A 10,560-nucleotide genomic window follows, 5' to 3' on the forward strand; every position below is an offset into this window, starting at 1 on the left:
AAAGAAGCAGCAAGGGCTAATTGGGGAGGTAATGAGAGGTCTGGTGGGGAGAATGAATGGGCCTTCAGGTTTCTCTGGAAGTTCATTAGTAGGAGATAATTAGAAACCTGGACTTAAGCTAAGCAGTAACCACAAGTCACAAAAGTAGACTCACCTTCGAGAAAAATATACACACATAGTGTAACCAGTCTTGAGCAATAGATATCATTTAAGTCACCGGATCCCATAAACTGCCAATTTTCGTCTTCCATGTTCTCACTCTTCAGTAATAAAGGGTTTGATAATTACCTTGTGTAATCAAATTTGTTAGAGCCAGAATAACACAAACTGGTATAGAACATTGGGGGCCCCAGGACTGAGACTGAGCTCATATAAAATTTACTTCTGTCAGTCAGCATCTTTATGAAGATTTCTAGAGGGTAAGAAATTTTAACATTTTAGAAAACAAGCCCTTATTGTATTCTACTTCCAACCATATGAATTAATTTATATTATTTTGACAAAATACATTAATCTCTGGATAAGCAGAAAAAGCAGTAATTACCAGTGAATTACCATGTGTTTACCTTCATTACCAAATTACTTACTTTAGGATTCAAAAGTTGATGAGTCACTCATCTTGAATAGTGTCAGCAAAAGATAATAAGTGGCAAAAGATAGTTGTGTCACTGGCTTTTTTCTACAAATACAATATTTTTGGCTACAAAATAGCAACTGAGGTATTTGCAGAACTGTTCAGACTAGTGACAACGGTAAAAGCCTACCCTTTAGACCCTTTAAGAGTATGTCTACAGATAGAACCATGTCAAGAACTGGGCTCAGCTGTTACAGAATATTCAGTCATCTTACAATTTAATATTTTAACAAATTAAGTGAGTTAAAGTTTAAATTAACCACATCTCACAATCAGCGCCTCAAATAATTTGAATTAAGGTGATTGTTAGTTCCAAGAAATAATCTAATATATTTTCTACATCTGATATTCATTTCTCATCTTGTTAATTATTTGTTTCACATATAAAGTTTATATGATTGTTAAGTGTCCTCAAGAATAAAAAAGGCGCTAAATAAATAAAATGATAATGTGACTATTCTTGATAAAATCTCCGTACTGCATTAAATTTACATTTTAAATTTTCTGTGTTTAACAAACACTTTTATCCAGAGAAACTTACAAAGGTCCATTATCATCTACTCATAGACTGTATCATAGCCAGTACAATAGGTGAGAGTTCAAGATACTGTTGAACTAGAATACTGCTGAAATATAGGAATCAATGCTGATACCTAGAAGAAGTGAAATATCTGAGCTCTCTATCTGATGATAAGTGCAATAACAAGCAATACCAAACAACTTGATATCTTAAATATACAGCATTCGTGATGTTCATTAAAGGATTAGATTAACATTTTTTCCTTAATGAAAACCAGAACTTTCTGAACCGCTCGTGACACTTCAGAGTCACAATATAATTTCCATTTAAGAGCACATTACTTATGGAAGGCGATTTAAAACTTGTTATTATTATAATAAATGTCCATATATAATACAATATTAAATAATGTATTAATATATAATATATATGACATATTAAAAGTAGATTAAATGTTCAATGTATATAATGGTCAAAGAAGTGAATGGGATGACTAGACAGTTGTGATAGTACATGTGTCAGCTAGGTTTAGGTGACCTTTATTTCCTCTAATTGGCCCATTGTTGAAATCTTACATTTACAGCATTTGTCAGATGATCTTATCCAAAGCGACTTGTGTGTTCAATGGGAACTAAACCCATAACCCATGGTGCACACACCTTTCCAGGTGAGCTACAGGAGCACTACAGAAGCTACAGCTACACAGAAAATTTCAAACAATAGTTAATAAACATGAAGTTGCAATGTTAATGTGTTTGATCATTATGACTTTTCCTCCGTAAATGCAAACGGAGAAAACGGAAAATAACCAGCAGATGTCCCATTTGCTTCTCATCTACCCTGCAGCAAAATAGTGTATGCGTTTGCGTGTACGAGAGGTACTCACTGCTTCTGCTGGTTTTGAGCTTCGCAAGTATTTTTTGTGTGGAGAGCAGGTCACCGTTCTTAACCGCCTGCAGAAGCTCCTGTTCCTTTCCCATGGCCCCCTGCTGGGTTGAATTCCGCTAGTGACCCACAAGAGTCCTGCTCCTCTCTCACATCTCCATGTACTGGCAGTAAGTGAAAACCTGTTGCACAATACTTTTCCCCAATCACTTTCCACAGTGCTACCTCCAGTAGTGGCGAGAGGCAATTAGGAAAGGCAAATTAGGAAGCCAGTAGCCAGAGGATATCTGTACCACCTTTTTCTTTGTATGGCAGTTGCTCTGAGTGTCTGGTTCTGAGACCTCCACAGTCTGGACTGAGTTGTTGCCACAGTACTGGGTGGCTGGAGTGGTGATGCAGACTGGGACCTGAAAATGGATTTCGAGAAGTATATCGGTGAGGTCTCCATGTTAAAACAGACCACAAGCTCAGTGAATCAGGGGGTGTTAGTGGAACTCAAGCTCAAGGAAAAGCAACATTTTAACATCAGTGTAGAATTTGTTTTGGATTTTTCCCTCCATTTCAAACCCTCCCCTGCACACCCACATGAGAGGCTGGCATCAAGCCCAGTCTCCTCCCACACTCCTCCTACAAAGAGATCAGAGCGAAGACCTGTTCTTCACACTAACCCCAGAGAGAAAGAGCATACATAAGAGCTCAGAATTTATAGCTGTTTCACATAGTAGTTTATCATGACACAATTCTCTTCTTCAAGCCTGCTCAAGAGCAAAGCTTTAGGCCCATGCACCAAAGTAGATGGAGCTTCGAAAAGCACAATTCAAATAGTGATTCTGAAATACACATGGCAAGGGTTATCAATTGCAAAATAATTTTTAGATTTTTAAAAAAAACCTCAAAAATATCAAAGTCAAATAAACCATACAGCAATGTTGTAGGCAACTCAAAGTTTCAATAACTTTCAATAACAGTAATCATATCCTTCCTACTTTTGTTGTCAAGAGAATCTTTTCACACTTGTTCATATTGCTGTGTTGTTATTTTTAATACATGACTTTTCTCCATAGGGTGCAGTGCCCTCATGCTATAAAAAGCATTAGTCGTATTGTGGAATGCAGTGATAAAGATGACTGCAACAAAATCTTGCACTTTGGGAGATGACACAATAAATCTAGCTAACCCTTGTGAGACAGTAAGTATAGTAGATATAACTACATAATATTATAGTATTAATAATGCATCTTATAGTGGTAACTACACAGTAGCTTATGTGGACTAGTCTACCGTGAAATTCACACGAGATACACTTTGTCACTAATTAGCTATCTGCTACAGTGACTAGACCACGATGGGTCATACATACTGCTGGGTATGGAAGTGGTCAATGTTGACTGCTCATGACAATATTTCGCTGCCATAACATGACAATAAAACTACTGTGCCGTTTTTAAAGATTAACTGCCATTGAAATATATTCACCAGTTCAATATATATTCAATATATATATTCAATATATTCATCTTTGCCGACCTTAAGATATTTAAACTGAAGTAAACCTCTACTAAAATAGCTAATCAGCACAATTGTTAACTGGACTAGGATGTAAAATACATAAGACATTACGTGTAGCTCTTTAAATAGGTACCTAGCTAAATTAGCGTTCAATTAGCTAGCTAAATCAAGAGACCCCACAGGGTAAACACAAAAGATTCATATCCTGCTAATAGTTCCAAGTGGAAACAAGATGTTTACACACGTTTATGGGAGAAATTGCTTTCTAGCTATAGCGAACAGTCTAGAAGGTTAGTTACTGATTTAGACGATCGTTCCTAAATACACCATGGTCAATGTTGCAACTTTGATAAAATATCTACCGTTAGTTGGCTGGCCAGCTAGAGACAACAAGCTATATTTAAAAAATGAAATAAAAAATCAGCCGTTGCACCCCCGTGCAGTAAATTAGTGGCTAGCTAGGGAGCTACCTAAACTAAAGTTGGTTCTTGATGAAAAATATCAGACTATCCTCATGACATCAAACTTAGCAGGCTAACCTAGAAGTTAATAACCTGACCGGGATCTGACAACATGGTAACTATAAACTGTAGCTAAAGTTCACTATATTAAGTTCAGCTATAAATTAATTCAGCATATACAAAAGTGAATAACTTCCAATGTTTTACCTTTAGGTTGGGTAAAACATTCGGCAAAAAATGGCAACTTGTTTAATGTCAAACCAGCAGCTTCATACAGTGCAGCTAGCTAACGTTAATGCGTCCAAGGTCCTTGAAATCTCCTGTTCACTTTCAGATGAAAAGTAGTCCCACTTCCAGGTAAATGTAGTTGTGGTTGTACTAAATACACTCGACTACTACATTCACTTCATGTAACTAAACGTAAATAATAATCCGATAGAGGAATTCGCAACTTTTAATGAGTTACTCTCTACATTTCGTCGACAAAAACGGAATACTCCTCTTAGCAACGATTTACATTGCCACTTCGCCAAACCCACTCCGACAGAACATTTGTCCCTCCTACTGCGCAGTCGCCTGTGTCAGCACCAGAGACGGTGAGTTGAGTCTGAAAGCAGCACCCCCAGCACCAGAGACGAAGGGCTCAGTCTGAAAGCAACATGTGTTTAAAAGAAATAAATAAAAGCTTAAGATTAGGCTTATTTGGACGGTAAAAATCTGTTGAAAAACACCAACAAAACGTAAACGTTCATTTACGTTAAAATTCATTCGGTTCGTGAACGTACAGTTTTGAAATGGAATGCCACTGACATTGAAATCATCTCGAAGGGGAACGCGGGATCACACTATCTAGCTGTTATATCCCATCAGTTGATCATTGTTTCCCATCTGTCCCACTCTTTGTGGTTTGGGCAGCATACAGTTCATGCATTCACAGTACTATCAGAAAAGAGGTCAGAGGTACTTCTTCCATACAACACATGTAGCCTTCAGGTTTTATGACATGGTCAGCGTCCACTGAGTAGTTGGTCAGCGGGCTATAGGAGAGTGGAAACTCGATGATATAGCCCATCTGGACAGACATTTGTAATAGCCTTAGCTCTGACAAAAGACTAGAAGTTTGGCATTGTAGTACTTTCTTTAATTTAATTTGGGGTTTCTGGCAGGTAAGATGACTGGTTACCTGTTAAAAATCTGGACTAGTTTTTTAAAGCCAGTAAACCATAACAAGTGGGGGATGTTATTGAATTTGAAGGAATTTTATGATAACAATGGAATTAACCTTATATGCATGAAGAGGCTGGTTACAGAGCAGTGGGAGTGTGATTCAAACATGGCTTTCCAATATAAGGTAGGACCCCACAAATATGCTACCCCAACTTCATAAAATCAAACTCCCACATATTCACAGACCACACCAGCATGTGCACAGATATCATTCTCAAATGAGGGATCAGTGTTTCCTCCTTCCCATCAATAGGAGTAAAATTCTTATTTCTGATAAAAGTACCAGTAGATGAAGGTGGGGGTTGGTAGCAGGTAGTACATTTTCCACACTTGCTACCAAGGTAAGACTATAGCAACAACAATAACAATAGCAACACTATAAATAAAGCTTACTCACCCAATGAGTGGTTAAAATGAGAATGATAACAGGTTGAATTACTATGGGTTACTTTTCTATCTTGGATGAAACAATTTATTTACTTCTGAACAAATCTGTACACAGCAGCACAAACAGAGCCACTCATGAAACATGGTACTGAAAACTTCAAACACACCACTTTGACATAAATCAGTTTAGGAAGGTGCCATCTTGTGGCCAACATCAAGACCAAAAAAAAACTACTGAGGAAAAAAAAATGTAGGACTGCCTTTCATTTTTGCCCATCTAGAAAGGCCCCCCTTCTTGCCATGTCTCTGGTACAGCCACATGACTCTGGAGGAGTGAAGCAGCTGCCACAGTGTTCCCTCCATGAGCAGGCCATGGTTGGCGTAGAAATGAAGTGGCTTCTTAACTGCATTGTAGTAGTGGTCGGAGAATCCCTCATAATTCTGCGTGATGAAGCCATATGCAGACAACTGAAAAAGCCCATAGAGAAAACAGATTTTGCTTCCATTTTAAAATATTAAATCTCAATATATGTTGTATAAGTACACTCTTTATGTAACTTCCTATAAGGAGAGAGAATCACAACCTGAAAAAGTTGTATGCGCCTTTAAGTTTAGAAGGCGATAAGAACACTGAACTGGTCACAGGAATGCAGGACAGTCAGGAGCATCAGTGCTCCAGTACTGGGCATGTAGAAATCTCTGTACCTCATCTTCAAATACGGAGAGTTCAAAAACCTGTCAATTATATTATCACATCATTAGGCCCACTGAATGTCAGAGAGAGAATGTTTCAAGAATACAGACTTGCCAAGTTGTCTTACTTAGACAGGAAGGATCTCACCTCTTTGTTACATACTCAGTGAAGTATGGATGAATCATTCTGAAGTGCTCAAATGAATGCTTGTTTCCAAAATACATAGAAGGTCTGTTCCATGTAATAAAAGGAATAAATGAAAATAAAATAGATAAATAAATAAATCATTGTTGTACCCAGAAAGGTATAAAAACTACCATCAGGAATAACAAAGAAAAATGTTTAAACTATAAAGTTTCTGAAAACTTCTGAAGAATAATACAATCTTAAAACTCTAAAAAAAAAAACAGCTTAAAACAAAAAGGTCAGCTCTACTGATGACCTTTTAAAGAATCTGCTATTTTCAATCCATACCTTAACAACTAGCATAAATTTGCCATCATTTATAACCATGCATAGCATAACCTTCCAAGATAGCTTTGGAACTGATTAGGTTTTTCATTGGGCTTAAGCACAATCAAAATAGGTGACAGTTTTAGTGCTCAAAACCATTACAAACAACCTACCTTTCATGAAAATATGATACGCAAAAGTCACTTCATGTTTTTTCAAACTGTGTTTTGTAACGAAAAAATCATAGTAGGCTTACCCCTACTAATACACCCCCCCCCCCCCAACACATCTAAGGATATCTGTTTTGTACTGTGAGGTTCTTTCTTCAAATAGTTCTGAGTTTTAAGCAATGTTGCCCTACATGCAGCTATAAACAATAATTTAAATATGGTATGGCTGAAGATAGAAAACCTGTACTTTAGTTAATCATAGGCGACATCATTTGCTCATATTGTGAAGTAGCATTGTGACATTTGAAAAATTAAGGCATTTGGAAAATATTGTATATGTTGCTACCTACTGCTGGTATAAAAAAAAGGACACAACTGGACAAAGCTGCATCATAGAGCCTGTATATTGCTTCAAAACACTTACTGGTCTCCTTCATAGTATCCTGATGGCACAGCGGCACCTTGGATGGCAGCAGCCAGCATCACATAGTCCTGGATGTTAGCAGGGATGAAGACATAGCAAATGCCCTTAGGTAAAAATAAATACAATTCTGAAAACAGTATTTAGCTTTATTTAATATGTGAGCCACATTATTTCAAAAATAAGTTACCTGTCAAAGTAGCCTATATTGAAGTTTCTGAGCAAAAGTCATCAGTTACTGGGTCTTGTGACACCATAGTGAAGCCATCACTAAGCCCAGTATGCTTTGAGGGAATTCTTCAGAGTATTTGTGGTGAATCCATAGAAAGATGTTTTAGTGCCCACATCCTGCTTGAAGCCTTTGGTTATTGCTCCATTCACTCTGAAAATGGCAGACATTTATTAATTTGTCAGGAATTCAATATTACTTTTTGGTCAGGCAGCCTTGAGCTCTGTTAAGAGCTTTCATTACATTCACTTCTCAACACCAAAAAAAGCATTGACAGAAAAACATGTCTCTTTTGCAGGAATACCAAGTGTCATTTTGCATAAAGTCCCATTACCAAACATTCGCAAAAGCTATACTTGAAATCACAATGGCTGAAACCAAGACTAAGATAAATGTTTCACTTACAAAGAAACAATGGAAACATACAATCTCTTCAGTATGGACAGAATATCTGTCTGGGGTTTATAGATTTATAGGGGTTTGAAATGCTCAAATACAGCCTTAAAACTGAGGCACGAGGAAGAGAAGTTAAAAAAGAAGAAAGAGGCACCAAAAGAATGCCCAAACCTGAAGACATAATCGTGACTGTCAGTGGCTTTCCCCTGTCCTGAACTGTTGAGGATTCCTCCATTGCCTACCACTGCACAACGCACACACTGGTCTGGGGACTTCCGTTCAAACAGACGACTGCTAGAAGAATTCTGGAGCAGGGACAGGGTGGTGCTCACAACTGGTGGCATTGGGGAATAGGTTGAGTAAGAGTGAATAAACCTGCATAAGATATTTCTTCTGCCTTCAAGAAATATTCTTCAAATCTCACACAAAGTTACATTTAGTCTTAATCGAATAAACCCAACTCAGGTGAGTTTGTGGAATCCTAGATGACAACATTTGTCTGTCTGTTAGACAGTACATGAAGGTGAGGGTTTACCCTCAGGTGAAACATCCTTCCAGCCATATGGCAGAGGAGCGTATTGAAGCCGCTGCCACTTGAACTGGTTAAAACTGTCTGCCCACTGCAGCACATGCACAGAGAAATTGAAGCACTTCTTCAGATAGCTATTCTGCCTCACTGTCCACTGTAAGGAGCAGGACAGCAAACGCTAGAGGGGAAGAGAAAACAGAGGCCATCTCACACAAACCATAGCATCGACCATTATGTCAAATATGTGTTGCATGCACTGAACCACCTAGATTGTCCTACTGTAAGTATTTCTTCTTCTTTTATGAGGTCTACTGCTTCCCAGCTGCCTTTACCAAAAAATATCGACCTGTAGGAGGCACGTACTTTATCACATGAGATGTCTTTTCGGCCGTCACAAGAGACAAGCCTCTATTCTGCAATACTCCCAAACCCCCAAATTGCATTGCGCTGAAAAATGCACAAAACTAACGAAATATTGACGCGTAGGACCGCTTTTGCAATATAGGATGCGTTCTTCACTCAATGACTGTTGATAACCATAAATACAAAATGAAACTAAAAAGATAAAGGAATGGCAAGAGGTATACGCTCTATTTTTGTATATACAAAATAATACAACAACAACATCAACAATAATAACATAACAACAACAACAACAACAACAATAATAATAATAATAAATAATACAACTTCAGGAAAGACGGAGACTACTAAAACAATGGTAATTAAATGCAAGACTGTATCCCAAAGTTTTAAGAAGTTTTCATTTTTTTGACCAGAATGCTCGCCCATCAAACTGAAGGCGGGATGTCAAGGTATCTTACCTCACGTATCCAGAGACATTAATTGTTGAATTCCAGCGCAGATTAGAGTAACAAAGAGCAACATGTACGAGTATTTACGTATTTTCATTCCTGAAGCATACAAACGTTGTACATTTACGTTTCCACTCTTTAAACCTGATACTGCTTTGGTTTACCAGCAGAACTTTCGTTCGACGTAAGACAGCTCGGCATTTCCGGACGCGAATAAAAGAAGGGAAGGTTCGGAAAACAGTGGCATTGAGACAACATTCAACATCACGTGCTAAGAAATATACGTAGTTGTTCTATATTTTAGTAAAAGGAAAAAAAAGTTCTGCGGTGCTGACTTTCATTCCTTTACAAAATACACAAACAGACGAACGGATTGACGGACAAGCAAGCCGGCAGGCAAATAGATAGGAGCGGTATTATTTAGGCATAGCGAGTCAAGATTGAAGCTGGCTCCTATGCACTTTCATGTTTCCATATAACTTTGAACAACTTTTTATGCAAAGTACAGTTATACACATGTGCAAAGAAACTAAGATGATATATGATTTTAAAAAATCTGTATCTGTATTAGCTTATATATGTTAGTGTTGCTGTAATCATAAGGCACTCTGGCAGATAGACTATTCATATTGTGCGATAGCACTATAAAACACGATTCATGCAGGCTTTATTTTAGGTGAATTTTTTCTCCACTAAATTCTTGTTCCACTGAGGTTCTATTAAAGTTAGTTCTAAAAAGCTTTCAAAACCTGGTATTCCAGATGGTTTGCCATCCTGCATGACCTGTCTGTCAAATAGTCTTACCATGGGGGGGAATTCTCGTAGCACCTACGTAGCACATTCTTCCTGGAAACTAATCAGGACCTGTTGAGGCTTGAATACATATACATATGTCATATACAACCTAGTAACAATGGGGGCTGTAAAAGCTTTTCATTATGACCTTTCCTTGAGAATGAGATATATGAATAAAAGTAATTTAAATCAGATTAAAAGTTACCAAAACAAAAAGGCTACATGTTTGTATTGTGATCAACAAAAGGGCCCTATGTAGGAAAATATATACCATGACAAAAAGCATTATATCTAACTACTGCAATCCCAGTAATGCAAAAATGAGACTCGAGTGAAGATATAAAACCTTTATTACAATTCCTGAAGTATGCAGCTTTAGCCAATGAATAACTGTAAAATCACCAGTAATAAGTAGGTACAGTCTGTGAAGAAAAA

At 37.5% G+C, this 10,560-nt stretch overlaps 2 protein-coding genes across 15 annotated transcripts in view; both read right to left on the reverse strand.

Moving 5' to 3' along the window:
• The window catches only part of caskin2b (CASK interacting protein 2b), a 41,587-nt gene extending 37,073 nt beyond the window's left edge, over positions 1 to 4,514 (reverse strand). For 4 of the 14 annotated variants that reach the window (XM_081711025.1, XM_081711018.1, XM_081711017.1 and 1 more), the window contains exons 1-2: positions 4,217 to 4,511; positions 2,041 to 2,446 (exon numbers count right to left, since the gene is read on the reverse strand). Coding sequence is in view for 10 of the 14 variants with exons in the window: in XM_081711018.1 (XP_081567144.1) it covers positions 2,041 to 2,134 (94 nt within the window). In the remaining 4 variants the exon portion in view is untranslated. Of the gene's footprint in view, positions 1 to 2,040; positions 2,447 to 4,216 lie in introns of those variants that run through there. The other 10 variants (XM_027009113.3, XM_027009112.3, XM_081711020.1 and 7 more) reach the window with 5 other exon arrangements.
• On the reverse strand, positions 4,445 to 9,404 carry st6galnac2 (ST6 (alpha-N-acetyl-neuraminyl-2,3-beta-galactosyl-1,3)-N-acetylgalactosaminide alpha-2,6-sialyltransferase 2; the record flags this gene model as incomplete). The annotated part of the gene is given in 10 exon segments (XM_081708331.1): positions 4,445 to 6,091; positions 6,253 to 6,358; positions 6,465 to 6,548; positions 7,365 to 7,468; positions 7,601 to 7,633; positions 7,635 to 7,743; positions 8,158 to 8,320; positions 8,522 to 8,693; positions 8,795 to 8,861; positions 9,340 to 9,404. Coding segments are annotated over 10 exon segments (1,140 nt in total), but the record flags the coding sequence as incomplete, so codon positions are not given.
• Positions 9,405 to 10,560: the final 1,156 nt, after the last annotated feature.

The sequence above is a fragment of the Electrophorus electricus genome, chromosome 3, assembly GCF_041902795.1.
Source record: "Electrophorus electricus isolate QZ-2024a chromosome 3, ASM4190279v1, whole genome shotgun sequence".
In the NCBI taxonomy this organism is placed as follows: Eukaryota; Metazoa; Chordata; class Actinopteri; order Gymnotiformes; family Gymnotidae; genus Electrophorus; species Electrophorus electricus.